Source organism: Dipodomys spectabilis, unplaced genomic scaffold, assembly GCF_019054845.1.
Source record: "Dipodomys spectabilis isolate Male_0828 unplaced genomic scaffold, ASM1905484v1 ptg000573l, whole genome shotgun sequence".
NCBI lineage: Eukaryota > Metazoa > Chordata > Mammalia > Rodentia > Heteromyidae > Dipodomys > Dipodomys spectabilis.
Genome location: NW_024871250.1, coordinates 116144 through 130679, shown reverse-complemented (window position 1 = coordinate 130679; position 14536 = coordinate 116144). Strand labels below are relative to the sequence as shown.

The 14536-nt window shown below is 57.3% G+C and overlaps 1 protein-coding gene across 1 annotated transcript in view; it reads left to right on the top strand.

The window, feature by feature from the left end:
• Positions 1–3093: 3093 nt before the first annotated feature.
• The window catches only part of Med26 (mediator complex subunit 26), a 33323-nt gene continuing 21880 nt past the window's right edge, over positions 3094–14536 (top strand). The window contains exon 1 of the mRNA XM_042670710.1: positions 3094–3318. Coding sequence (XP_042526644.1) covers positions 3247–3318 — 72 coding nt within the window. The 5' untranslated portion in view covers positions 3094–3246. The remainder of the gene's footprint in view (positions 3319–14536) is intronic.

Genomic DNA, 14536 nt, shown 5'->3' with positions numbered 1-14536 from the left:
CCTCCTGAGTAGCTCAGATTACAGAAGTGAGCTACCGTGTTTGGTTATCTGTGTTTGGATGAAGTTGGGTCCAGGGAAGTGACATGTAAGGCTGCACAGAATCCTGGGTGCAGGGTGTGTGCTGCTGGGTGCTCTGCACCTTTCCCAGGCCGCTCTCTCCTGCTGAAGGGACGGCAGTGTATCATATGTAAATATTTTAATAAAACATTGAAGGTTAACGTGTGTGCAGTGTGGTTTTATTTTGCCCGTGTCAGGGGCTTGAACCTTTGGGGCCTCGTACATACGTTCTCTGCTTTTTCTGCCCCAGGTTCTTGCTCTGCTACTTGAGCTCCATTTCTGGCTAATGGTGGTTAATTAGAGATGAGTCTCACAAACTTTCCCAGTCTGGCTTCAAATCACTATCCTCAGATTTCAGCCTTTTGAGTAGCCAGTATTACAGGCTTTTTCCCTCGGTGCCTGACTTGAGTACTAGGTTTTAATGGCTGTCTCTCACATGGGTTTTTTTTTTTTTTTCTTTCTACCTCTGCCTCCAGAGTGCTGGGATTACAGGCATACACCACCACACTTGGCTGGTTTCACTTCTAAAGTGAACAGAACTGCACTTATAGAGTGGAAGTAGGATTGTAAATTTGAGAATGGCCTGGCCTACTCTGTGAGTTTAACAGCACCCTAGGCTACATAGTGAGATGCTACCTTAAAAACAAAAACAGCAATAAAATTGGAAGTCCTAAAATCAAGTAGAACTCTGAACTCCATGCTTAACCACTTTGTTGTTGTTGTTGGTAGTGGGGCTTGAACTCTGGGCTTTTCAGCTCAAGGCTAGTGCTTTACCACTTGAGCCACAGCGCCATTTCTGGCCTTTTCTGTTTATGTGGTACTGAGGAACCGAACCCAGGTCTTTATGCATACTGGGCAAGCATTCTACCATTGAGGCACATTCCCGGCCCTCATTTACTAATTTTTGTCAGTTGTGGGGCCTGAACTCAGTGCCTGGGCTCTTTTGCTCAAGGGTAACTTTGAGCTATAGTGCCACTTAGGCTGAGATCTGAGGATTGAGGTTCGAAGCCAGCCTGGGCAGAAAAGTCCTCAAGACTCTTATTTCCAATTCCACCAGAAAACTGGAAGTGGCACTGTGGCTCAAGTAGTAGAAGGCTATCCTTGAGGTGAAGAGCTCAGGGACAGGGCCCAGGCCCAGAGTTCAAGCCCCACAAACGACCAGGGCTGGCAGATCACAACCACCAGAGTAGCAAGGATTACAGGTGTGAGCTAGCAGAACCCCCAACCTTCCCTCCTTCCTACCTCCCCCTTGGGAATGGAACCCAGGCCTTTGGGCCTCCCAAGCAAATGCTACATGCCAGGCTACACCTCTCAGTGCTTAAGGCTTAACCTATCAGTTTAGGTCCTTCAGGGATCAAAGACATGCTTGAGTGAATATACAAGAAAGGTTTTTTTTTTTTTTTTTTTTTTTTAAACAAACCCGCCAGCAGCCCTGAGCAGGTGACACACCCGGGTAATCCTATTATCCTAGCTCCTGTAGAGGCTAGCTTCGAGAGGCCCACAGCTCCCTGCCAGCCTGAGCTAGGAGGTACGACCTTGTCTTATGTCTTATAAAGAAAAACAACAAAAAAGCGAAGAAAACATAAGATTTTGTTCTCTACTCAGTGGGATCTATGATGGAGGGGTCAAGGTTAGAAACCAGCCTGGGCAGGCAAATCTGGCCAGACATTTTATCTCCAATTAACTAGCAAACTCCTCAGAACTGGAGGTGTGGCTCCAGTAGTAGAATGGAAAAAGTCAATGAGTTCAAGCTGGCACCCAAACCGAAAACAATCAATCAATACATTTCAGCCAGGACCGCGAGGGGCCAGGGGCCGGCAGCTCATTCCGGACACGTGTTAGCAGCAACGGGGGGCCAGCCTTGGGGCTCCCCGCTTGCTAAAAACAGGTGCCTCTTAGGCCCCGCCGCAGCCGCTTTTGCTGTGGGTAGTTTTGCTCCAGGCTGTTTCTGTGTCGCGGTATGCCTCTGTGGACTGGTCGTCCGAGCCAGCGCCTCTGCTTTCACCCTAGCCCGCGCGGCCCCAGCGCGCCGGGCTTCCACGACCGGGACGTGAGCTCGCTGGCGCGCGGCACCGCGCCCGGCCGCGGGCCGCGGAGCCACTTACTTTGCTGGTGCGCCGGGCGCCGCGGAGGGCGATCGCGGAGGGCGATCGCGGAGGGCGGAGGGAGGGAGGGCGGGCTCCGCGCGTGGCCGGACCGCCCCGCCCCCGGCCAAGTGCCAGGCCGGTGGCCGCCGCCCCGCGGGCCCCTCCCAACCGGGGCTCCGTCCGGTGACGATCCCGACAAGGGGCGACTCTCTCCGGGGAGCCGGGCCCCGGCCCCGGGCCCCCAGCCCCCTCCCCGCCGCCAGACGCGCGGCGCGGACCGGAGGGAGGCCTTCGGCTCCGCGGCGTCGGCTCGCCCAGCGCTCCCGGCCCGGGGCGGAAGTCGGGCCTCACGGACCCGGCTGGGCGAGGTGCCCGAGGTGGGCGTTTCCCGCGGCCCCGCTCGAGGCCGCGCGGCCCCCACCCGCCCTCCCGGGTCCCTGCGGTCACGGACGCCGCGGGGAACCTCCGCCCCCGCCCACAGCCCGAGGCCGGTGCCCCCCGGAGCGTCCGGGCTCCCCGACGCGGAGCGCGCGCTCCCCTCGGCCGACCCCGCCCGGGGGCGGGGCCTCCGACGCCGGCCGTTGCCCCGCCCAACCGCCACCCAACGGCTCTTCTGGGTCGGGCGGCGGGGGGTCCGGGCCAAGGCGCCTGCGCGCGCCCACCGGCGCCTGCGCAGAAGCGCGGGGCGTGGCGCGCGCGCGCGGGCCCCGCCCAAGCCCGGCGTCTCCGGCCTTTCCTCCCCCCCCCCCCATCTCCCAATCTCCTCAGCGTGGCGCCGACGCTGCGTGCGGCGCGAGTTACCCAGCGTGCTCCGCGCGGGGGCTGCTCAGTGGAGTTTGGTTCTCGAGGCGGCGGCGGCGGTGGCGGCGGCTCCTCCTCCTCCTCCTCCCTCGGCGGCGGCGGCGGCGGCGGCGGCGGCGGCGGCCCGGGCCCGCGCTCCGGCCCCGGCTCCCCTCTCCGCCACCCCGCGCGCCCCCACCTCCTCTGGCGCCGCGGGGAACATGCGGCTCCGCTCCCGGAGGCCGGCGAGTGACTGACCCGCGTCCCCACCGCAGCCCGCCCGCCCGCTGGCCCGGCCTCTCCCCCCCGCCTCGCCCAGGCAATGACAGCGGCTCCGGCGTCCCCGCAGCAGATCAGGGACCGGCTGCTGCAGGCCATCGACTCCCAGAGCAACGTGAGTGCCCTCGGCCGGCCCGGAGCCGGGACGGCGGCCGCGTGCGCTCGGGACCCTCCCCCCTCCTCGGGGACCCTCGCCCGCCGGGCTCCGCCCCGGGGGGCCCGCTGCCATCCCGGCCTCCGCGCCCCCGGACCCGGGCCGGAGCCGGCGCGGCCCGCCCGGCGGCCTTCCCTACGTGAGGCCGAGGCTTTGGTGCGGCCTGGGCGTGGGGAGCCGGCGGGGGACCGCAGCCCGAGCTTTGCCTCCTCCCCGGCCCCGGCCGGCCGACCCTCGGTCGCTCCTCGCGGAGCTCACCGCTGTCGCCCGCCCCCCGCCCCCGGGGGACCCGAGGCGACCCCCGCCCCCAGGAAGCCCTCCCGGGGGGGAGGGGAGCGAGGCGGCCCGCGAAGCAACTGGTGTCCGGGGGTGCGCGACTTGCGGGGCGCCCCGGGGCTCCCCGACCCTTCAGTGCGGAGGAGGGCGTCAGGAGAGGGGTCGTCCTCCCTTTCCCCGACTGGACGCTCCTTGCTGGCTCCTGCGCGAGCCCCGGCCTCGCCTGTCCCCAGCTGAGGGTCCGGGTCCCCGAGCGTCCCCCACCCCGGCCCTGGGACTGTGCCCGGGGTCGCCGGCCTCGGGAAAGGGGTTGGGTCCCGGGCAGGGCCGGAGCCTTCTTGTTGTCTTTCTGGGCCTCGGTGCTCTCCCAGCCCCGACCCAGCCAGAGCTGGACGGGTTTTGTTCTGTTCTTTTTTTTTTTGGTTGTCAATTAGAGATGATTGTTCTCTCTGCCATCCTCCCAGGAACCCCACTCCCGCCGTCTTCCTCTCCCACCTGGGGCTCGCAGCTTGGCGCTTGGTGGTGACCTAGACCTCCTAGAGGGTCAGGGTGAGCTCCAGGGGGTCCCTGTCTCAGGAGCTCTTTGCCAAGGCTACTGTGGGTGGAGAGCCCTCCCCCTCCCCCTCCCCCTCGGGTGACCCTCCATTGGCTCCCCGGTGCCTTGGCAGTGGGGGCAGGGGTCCTTTTTCTCCCCTGGCAGCATCAGACAATAGGAAGACGCAGGCCATCCAGGTGGAAGGGAAGGTTTGCTGGGAGACCAGGAAGTGGCCATTGAGATCACTTTTTTAATATGCTGAGATGGAAGCAGGCTTGTCTGCGGCTTGGCCAGGTTGCCCAGGTTTCTCTCACTGGAGGAGCAGGAGCGCTGCTGGTGACTCTTAGCTGGCTGCTTTCCTTTGCTGGTGGTAAGGTCGTTCATGTGGTCTGCACAGGCTTGGTGATCCTTGTGAGGCCCTGGACGCTGGAGCATAGTGCTGCCCTTCTTCTTGGTCTTCAGGACCCATGAAGATTGATTCCAAGAGGGCAGGAGGTGCAGCACAAGTGGCAGAAAGCCTGTCTAGCAAGCTCAAGGCCTTGAGTTCAAACCCCAGTGCTGCCAAATGAGAAAAAGATTGCCTCCTGAGAGTCGGGCATGGTGGCACCTGCATGTTTTCAGGGCATTCTGGGGAAGAAGCAGAAGGTGGGGGGGGCGTTCCACTGCAGGACCCTATCTCAACAGTAATAATAATAGTAACAGTAATGTTAATAGTAATGGAAGATTGACTCCAAGGTAATTCAACAAACGTTATAGACATTTTTGTTATGGCTTTGGGGGTGGGGCAGGCAGAGACTGTAAACCCTTCTAGAAGGGCCTATCTGCAGTGAATGGTTTTGCTGCAGTTCCAGGACTGAAAAGGGAGGGAAAGCAGCTGCAGTGCCTTTTCATCTTTCTTGGAGCCAGAGCACCATCGCTTCAAGTCTGTGTCCTGCCTGCCTTTCTCCAGGCTCCGAGAGGTTGCTGGGCTGGTAGCACTGATTCCTAATGCCTCCTGGTAGAGCAGGCAGCCACCATGTTGTAGATGAGCTGTGACAGTCATCTCGGGCTCCAGTGTGTGCACACCTCTCACCTGAAGGGTTCCTGGGAGTGGGGTGGGAGAGGAGGGAACAGACCTTAGTTTCTGGATCTTAGCACACATGAAAGTGTTGAGGGCTGTCGGGCAGTGGTGATGTTCCACAGCACGGAGTTCACGTTTCCCGTGGCTTATTTGGGGGACGCTAGCGGTGGCTGTGGGAGAGTCCTGCCGATGTCTGTGTGGTGGACGGAGCTGGGAGATGGTCACTGACTGTGAGTGATGAGGAAAGTACCTCCCTTTAAATGCTGCCATTATCAGTGCCAGCCACCAACCCAGCGAAGCTCCTCGGACAGGAGCTAGCTTTCAGAGACGGAGCCTGGCGGAGGAGGCCCGAGCCCCGTGTCTGCGCTTCTGCACGGTGTCTGGGTGCACGCGAGTGAGAGGAGGGTGCTGCTGCGCCGCTGCCTGTCTGCCTTGCCAGTTAGGAACTCCACCACTGGGAAACTGACACACAGCTAAGATGCTTAGAGGAAAAAAAAACGGGGACAGGGCGGAAGAGCCAACACTAAAATTAAACCTCTTCTGAGAGAAGTGACAGAGAATTATGTCATGTAATGCTTACCTTAGGGTCATGCAATTATGGTTAACAAACTTAGCTATCTATTGCTGAAAAATCAGTGTCGCGCCCGCCGAGCTGATACCAGGTGTGTAACCCTGCGGGCGGGCTGTGTCCCACCTGCCCCACCATGGAGTGCTCAGGAGAAAAGCTGTCTCGGCTCTAAAGTTTAATCTCTGGAGTATTTGAATTTGCACCACAGCAGGCTGAGAGGGAGTAATTTCTGCCAATCTGTAATACAGCAAATCCTTCACTCTCCTTTTTGAAAAGCATCTAACGGGTTCCCGAGCTGTCATGACAACTTTGTGTGTGTGTGTGCGCGTGTGCGCGCGTGTGCACCCTGCATGGTGGCAGGCTCTCCCAACACCGTGTGCATGCTTCTTCGGCCTCCAGGGAGGTTGTGGGGAGAAGTGGAGACTCCGCAAGCACCGGGCAGGACAAGGCTGCTCCCTGAGTTCCCTGGAAGTCTAGGCCTTGCCTTTGCTAGAAGAGCACAGTTTCCAGAGCGCCTTCTTACCCTCTCAGCTGCCAAGGCGCTGGGCTCGCTTCCTTTAGCACCTCTAACTCTCTGAGTCTTAGTGGCCTCCTTGGGCCTCCTGGGGGGCTGCATGTGAGCCCTTAGTTTCCAAGAAGCCTTGGTGACTGGCCGCTGTATCCCCGGAATTGCAGTTATAGAACGGTCTAACACAGAACTTTCTCTCCAGCTGGTGACCAGGGATGTGCCTTGGTGGTAGCAGGTGAGCTTTTCTGAGACTGTCTGACAGACAGTGGAGGGGTCGTGGTTGCCTATGCAGCAGGCTTCCTGCGCCAGGCAATGACCCCTTTTCTCCATAGAGAAGGTTCTGGAGAAAAGGGATTTGCAGGAGCCTTTGATGTCAGGCTCTGGAGCCAGAGAGCCAGAAATCTCAGGAGCTACCTTCCTCTTCCTGCTTCTTCAGGCATCAGGGACCTCAGGAGATGCGCCACAGAGCCCTGCAGAGAAACACACACACACACACACACTCTCATATACTCACGCATGCACAAGTGCGCACGTACACACACACACGCACATGCACACGCACACACAAGCGCAAGGAGGATCGCTTGCCCTTCTAGGAATTTGAGTTTGCCGGTTGAGACATTGCTTGGTTTGGATGGCCTGCAGGCCCGGTGTCTGCAGAGTGATCCGGAACTAGTGTGTCTTTCCTACAAGGTTTCTTACAGACCCAGCTTCTGGTTCTAGGAGGCGCAGCAGAGGCTAACACGAATCATCCTAGATTTTCTGTTCACTTGTGTTAAATATCTGCAACATGGATTATGGGAATTTTTTTTTTTTTTTTTTGGTCATGGGACCTGAACTCTGGGCCTGGGCGCTGTCCCTCAGCTCTTCAGCTCAAGGCTAGTGCTCTACCACTTGAACCACAGTGCCACTTCTGGCTTTTTCTGCTTATGTGGTGCTGAGGAATTGAACCCAGGGCTTCATGCATGCGAGGTAAACACTCTACCGCTGAGCCACCTTCCCAGCCCATTAGGGAAACTTTTTCAGAAATAGATTTCTGAGCAGAGATGCGCCTCGCTGTGCGTGCTCCTGTAATGGTGTTCAGGTTTCTCCCAACAGCCCAGCTGGGGGCTTTGGGGCAGAGCCAGCAGCTGCTGATGGTCGGCACCGGCCTGCATAAGGTGTCCTGTGGCCAGGAGATGACAAGGTACTTTTGTGCTTTTTTTTTTTTTTTTGCTGACGCAGTATGAGGCTGGCCCAAAGTTAGGGGCTTCCCGTGTTCTTAAGTGACAGGGTTTCTGACGGTAGATGGTGTCAGAAGAGGTGTAGGTGGGGTGGGGCCACTGTCCTGAGTGGGTCAGAAAAGAAGCAGGGAGGCCGTGTTTTCCCGAGGGCCTTACTCTCAGCACACTTTCCAGCCTGCTGCTACCATTCTCAGGACACAGGGACCTGGCGTTGGGATTTGCTCCACTGGGTGCAAGTGTCCTGGGAAAAGAGGCCTGCCTGCCACACAGGCTGAAGTTGAGATTGGGTGCACCGTCCCTGCGATCGTGCTGACAGGAGAATGCTGCTGGACCGCGGGGCTGGGAACACCTGAGGCCTGCAGCAGCAGAACGCGGGGCCAGCGCCGCCTGCACAGGCTGCTGGCAGCTTCTCGTGCGCCTAGCCTTGCGTTGCTTTCTGCTTCACGGTGAGAGTGCTCTGTGTAGTGAGAGTGCTCTGTGTATGTGTGTGTGTACATGTGTACCAGTGTGTATGCCCGTCCTGGGGCTTGAACTTGGCCTCTTGTGCGCTTCTTGGCTTTTTTGAGTAAAGCTGGTGCTCTACCATTTGCCACAGCTCCAGTCTGGCTTTTTTTTTTGTTGTTGTTGTTGGTTGTGGGGCTTGAACTCTGGGCCTGAGCGCTGTCCCTCAGCTCTTCAGCTCAAGGCTAGTTGCTCTACTACTTTGAGCCACAGTGCCACTTCTAGTTTTCTGGTGGTTCATTGGAGGTATCAGTCTCATGGACTTTCCTGCCCTGGCTGGCTTTGAACTGTAATCCTCAGATCTCAGCCTCTTGAGTAGCTAGGATGACAGGTGTGTGCCACCAGCATCTGGCATTTTTGTTGGCTAATTGGAGAGAAGAGTCTCATAAAGTGATGGTGCTGGGAAGGTGGCTCAGTGGTAGAGCGCTTGCCTTGCATGCATGAGGCCCTGGGTTCGACTCCTCAGCACCATATACGCAGAAAAAGCTGGAAGTGGCACTGTGGCTCAAGTGGAGAGTACCAACCTTGAACTGAAGAGCTGAGGGACAGTGCCCACACCCAGAATTCAGGCCCCACAACTGACCAAAAAAAAAAAAAAAAATCTCATAGACATTCCTGCTTGGGCTGACTTTAAACCCAAATTCTCAGATTGCAGCATGGTTGAGTTGCTTGGCACCTGGCTAGCGCTTTTGATGTTAACTTAAAATGCCATGAATCCTTAAAAAAAAATCACTGGCCCCTGACTCTGCAGCCTATGTTAGAGGACACAAAGCCTGGGCACGTGAACTCTTCTGATCCTGCCCTACGCTGTTCCCTGTTCTATGATGGCCAGGATGGAGGGGGAAGAGCAGAGGTAACCAGTCAGGACTCCCCATCCCCCGAGGGTGGGCTCTTTGGTCTGTCATGATGCAGGTGTTGTCGTCCTGGTAGCATGTTGTCTTGGCGGAGGTCTGGAGGCTGAGGGACTGTCCCAAGCGCAGCCTGTGGGAAGGCCTCGGTCTTGAAGACAGATGGAATAGGTCCACCGGTCAGCTGGGCTCCAGAGAGGGGATGAAGCTGTGGCTCCGGGCTAGGTGATAGAGCGCCTTGTGAGCATCTTCCCAGAGCTCCAGCCTGCCCTCTCTGCAGGGGAGTTGGGGGGGAGGATGGCTCCTGCCCACTCCCCCCTGCAGACCTCCCCCTGGGGTGGGGTACTTTCTCTGTGGGTAAGAGTCGAGCTTTATATTTCTGCAATCATGAGTCTGCCCAGTCCCTTTGGGAGCACAGTATGCCCTTTGGGTTGGTGGGTGCAGGCTGACAGTTTGCCCATCCAGAACCCCTTACTTTATTACCCTGCACATGAATCCTCTGAGTAGGGCTCCTCCTGAGCTGCGTGCTGGTCCCGGGAAGTGGGCCTGCCCGGGATTTGTGTGGTGTGTGTTCCAGTGCCGGGGCTTTGGGAGGCCTGGCCTGAGCCTCTCCCCAAGGGAGCTGGGCCTCAGCTGAGCAGCCTCTTCCAGCCAAGGCTGCACCCTGGGGAGGCCCTGCCCTGCCCCACCCTCCTGGGGACTGGCAGCCTCCTAGGGAGGGGCACAAACTGAGTATACCTGAGCTGAGAGGTGGACCAGGGACCTTAGCGTTGTGTGTCCAGTGTCTGCAGACAGTTCTGGGGTGAGGGGACAGCTGGAAGGGGCGGGAATCCCGGCAGGTCTTGGGCGTGGCCCTTGGGGCTCTGCTGCAGTGACAGGCTCTGTCTACACCTCCCGAGTGGGCCTTGTGGGAGCTGTGTGTGTGCTGTGGAGGTGGGGCTCCCTGTGCTGGCCAGGCTGGCTTTGAACTCTTGGGCTCAAGCAGTCTTCCCTAGCCTCCTGAGAAGCTGGGCCTACAGGTGAGGCTGAGTAGTATTTGGAACACTGTTACATCCTCTGGGGGGCTTTGAAGTGCAAACCCAGGCTGAGGGAGGCCGGCCTCCCGCCCCCCCCCCCCCCCCCCCCGTGCCCGCTGCGTTATTGTTCGAGCTTGCTACCAGAGTCTGGCCCCCCCCCCCCCCCCGTGCCCGCTGCGTGATTGTTCGAGCTTGCTACCAGAGTCTGGCCCCCCCCCCGTGCCCGCTGCGTGATTGTCCGAGCTTGCTACCAGAGTCTGGCCCCCCCCCCCCCCCCCCCCCCCCCCCCGTGCCCGCTGCGTTACTGTTCGAGCTTGCTACCAGAGTCTGGCCGTGCAGGGTCCTGGGCTCTGTGGCTTCCCAGTTCCCAAGGTTCTATGGAGCGGTAAGGGGAAGGGTCACATCGGGCCATGCGTCATGGCCTCTGGGGACTGCCAGGCAGATGGAGCTGAAGCTCTGTGTCTGCCACTGGGACTTTGGCAGAGTTCCTGGACGTATCTGCAGGACTGGGGAACAGGGGCCTCCAGATGAGTTGAGGGAAGCGCCAAGGGCTCATTAGAGCCTTTCCCAAAACCCACAGGTGGCCATGGCGCCCTCTGTGTCCTGTGGTGGTCTCTGGGTGGGCAGTACCCGTGCCTAGCTGTCATTTACTGAGCATTTACTATGTGCCAGGTACTGGGTGGACCATCTGGGTTTTTTTTGTTTTGTTTTGTTTTGTGTTTCACTTGGTCGTGGGGCTTGAACTCTGGGCCTGGGCATTGTCCCTGAGCTTTTCAGCTCAAGACTAGTGCTCTACTACTTGAGCCACAGTGTCGCTTCTGATTTTCTGGTGGTTCCTTGGAGATACGAGTCTCATGGACTTTCCTGCCCTAGCTGGCTTTGAACCTCAATCCTCAGATCTCAGCCTCCTGAGTAGCTAGGATTATAGGTGTGAGCCACTGGAGCCTTGGCCGATTAGTTCTTTGCTCCAAAAAGTTAGCTGATGCATCTTGAAGAGACATCAGTGCAATCTGTCTCTTGTCTCAGATGAGGGAATCAAAATCTTGTCCTGACTAGGTACCAGGTGGTCCTAAAGTGAGTGGCTGAACAAGATGTCCCCCCCCCCCCCCCCCAAGGAGTGCCCTGCCGGAGGCTGAGCCCAGGGAATCCCTGGCCTACTACCCTTCCACGTTGAAGGGTTTGCCTGCCTTCCCTCCCTCCCTCCCTCCGTCCCTCCCTCCCTCCTTCCCTCCTTCCTTCCTTCTTTCTTTTCCTGGGGCTTGATTGAACTCAGGGCCTGGCACTGTCCCTGAACTGCTTTTGCACTAGACTAGCACTCTCCCACTGGAGCCACTTTCCCGCTTGTTCTGTGTCTGTGGTACTGAGGAATGGAACCCAGGGCTTCAGTCGTGCGAGGCAGGCACTCTGCCACCAAGCCACATCCCCAGCCCGTGCTTTGCATTTCTATTCCTTGTGGTTTGCATTTGTCCCTCCCAGTGGTTGCAGCTGTTTTTGAGTGCATGGGTACAATTTTACTATGCCAAACTTGGAGTAACCGGAAAAAGTCAAAGCCAGACGCTATTCCTAACCTAGTTATGTCTTTACAGTTACAGTTAGTCACCAACACCTGTAGTTTATATGTATAATTCTAGCTGCTGGGGAGGCTGAGATCTGGAGAACGGGGGTTCAAAGCCAGCCAGGGCAAAACTTCTTGAGCTCCCATTTCAATAAAAAAAAAAAAAAAAGCTGGGCCTGGTGGTGCGTGCGTGTTCACCAGGTATGTGGGAAGCATAAATAGGAGAATTGCAGTCCAGGTCAGCCTGGGCAAAAATAAGCAAGATCTAATTTGAAAAATAGTGAAAAATGAAACTGGCGGAGAGTATGGCTCAAGTGGTAGAGCACCTGCTAGTGTGCCAGGGCCGGGAGTTCAAACCTCAGTACTGCCAGAAGAAAACTTGTCACCAAAAGAGCATCTTCGTACATCTGAGGGTGACCTCCTCAGTACCCCTGTCTCTGAGAATTCGGCCTTTGTTACCTCTTGCTGAGAGCCCTCTGCTCCTTACAGCTTCCATTTTGGGACCCTTTCCTAGTTCAGTGCATGGTGGTTTCGTTCTGAAACCATTCACCATCTCCTTTTCCTGCAGCGAGCCCATTTGTGTGTTGGGGATAGGGAGGTTTGTGTGAGCCAGGGTCTTGCTGTGCTGCGTAGGCTGTCTGTGAGCCCCTGGCCTCCTGAACTCCTGCCTCCGTCTTCAGGAAGCAAGTACAGGGCACACAGCCTGACAACAGGTCCTGTCAGCTGCGGCTTCCGTGCGGTTCCTGATGGCAGAGTGCAGGTTGCTGTCTGCGTGTCTAGAACTTGTACAACACAGGAAGGGCCTGCTGCCCTTGCTTCTATTGTGACAGGGCTAGTGCTGGCCAGCAGCGGTAGCAGCAGGGGAAGCAGTTCTGAGTGCTGGGCATCCACAGCTCTCCCCCACGAGTCCAGGCCCGGAAGGCAGGAGCCAGTGAAAAAACGGGGGTGGGGGCCTCAGTGGCCACATGGCCAGAGCCTGGCTGGCTGCTTGGGGGCTCCCATGCCCCCAGTGAGAGGCGTGGACAGAGGAGGCCTCCCACCATCCTGCCTGGGTCCCAGGCCTGGGTCAGCCACAGCTCCTCATCCAAACCCTTGGGGCGAGCGGTACTGTCGGTGTGAAGGTTATTTTTTTTTAATTGCATTTTTGAACTTTCATAGATTTTTTTTTTTGTCGGCCGTGGGACTTGAACTCTGGGCCTGGGCGCTGTCCCTCAGCTCTTCAGCTCAAGGCTAGCGCTGTACCACTTGAGCCACAGCACCACTTCTGGCTTTTTCTGCTTCTGTGGTGCTGAGGAATAGAACTCAGGGCCTCATGCCTGCAAGGCAAGCTCTCTACCACTGAGCCACCTTCCCAGCCTAACTTTCATAGATTCTTTACTGATTATCTTTAATTCGAAAGGCTAGGGGAGGGCTTATAATCTGAAGTGATCTAAAGTTTGAAAGCTTTTCAGTGTGATTGGGTACTCAAAACGTTTTGTGTTTTACCCAGATGCCAGTGACTCACAGCTGTCATCCTAGTTACTCAGGAGTTTGAGACCCAGATTAGCCAACCCAGGCCAAAGAGTCCAGGAGATGCCATCTCCACAATAACCAGTGGCAACACTGAGCTGAGGCTCTGGCGGTAGAGTGCCAGCTGAGTGACAGGCAGCCCTGAGTTCAGACCCTGGTGCCAGAGGCTCACGCCTGCCCTCCTAGCTACTCAGGAGGCTGAGGATCAGGGTTCAGAGTTACCCTGGGCAGGAAAGTCTGTGAGACTCTTTTCTCCAGTTAACCACCAAAAAGCTAAAAGTGGTGCTGTGGCTCAAGTGATAGACTGCTAGTCTTGAAGTGATAAAGCTCAGGGACAGTGCCCAGACCCTGAGTTCAAGCCCCAGGATGGCGACGCAGACACACAGACAGACAGACAGACACACACACACACACGTGTTTTGCATTTTGCAGCAGTTTGATGTTCAGTTTTTGGGTTAGAGATGTTCATTCAACTTGTCCCTGACATACTGTGTGCTAGCTGAGAAGGATGTTCAAGGTTGTTTTTGTTTTTCCCTTTTTGTTTCTCGGCTGACATCTTTTATCCCTGACCGACAAGACCCTGCTGAGCGCAGAGCTGGCATGTTTGTGAACCTGGATGTGGTGTTTAATGCTCCTTCCTCCGGGCTGGGTGGGTAGAGCTCCTGCCTAGCCAGCACAGCGCCCTGGGTTCCATCCTCACCGCACAAACACCCCTTCCAGGAGCCTGGCTTCCCCAGGACTCTGGCCTTTTTTGTTGTGTGATAAAATGTATCACACACACACCCTCACGTGCTCTCATGCTCACACACACCCTCCTGTGGTTGGTTAGCTGTGTGGCTGCTGCTGACTTTGGTTACTCCTGTGCCCTGTGTGGTTTTACAGGAGGTTGGCTGGGGCTGGCCATGATTGGCCAGTAGCCGGTGCATGTGCTTTAGAGCCCAGAAGGGGGTCTGGAGTCCCCCTCCAGGTCCTGGTGGCCCCATCGCCCACCTTCCACCCTCTACGCACACCAACTCTTGACCTCTGGGTGGCCTGTGCTGGGTTCTTTTGTAGGGGAGGGCAGAAGGAGCCATTGAGGGAATTTTTTTTTTCATCAGTCCTGGGACTTGAACTCGGGGCCTGGGCACTGTCCCTGCGCTCTTCAGTTCAAGGCCAGCGCTCTGTCACTTGAGCCACAGTGCCATTTCTGGTTTTCTGGTACTTCATTGGAGATAAGAGCCTCATAGACTTTCTTGCCTAGGCTGGCTTTGAACCGAGATCTTCAGATCTCAGCCTCCTGAGTGGCTGGGGTGACAGGCGTGAGCTATGGCAGCCGGCGAGTTCATGGTTTCTTGAGCACTGGGTTAGTGGATGTCTGGCAGAGCCCCATCTTCACCTCTTCCCAGAGGGAGGGTTGTGCTAGGTGTGTGTCGGGGGGCAGCCCAAACAGAGGCTAGCCTGGATAGGAAATGTCTTATGAAACTGGGGCGGAGGGCCAACGCCCCTCAGCATGGTCTCCCCATGGACCTGGAGCCCTCCCTCGGAGGTGTCAGGTTTTCTTGATGCCATCTTCTGGGTCTTCCCCGGAAGCTCCACAGTTT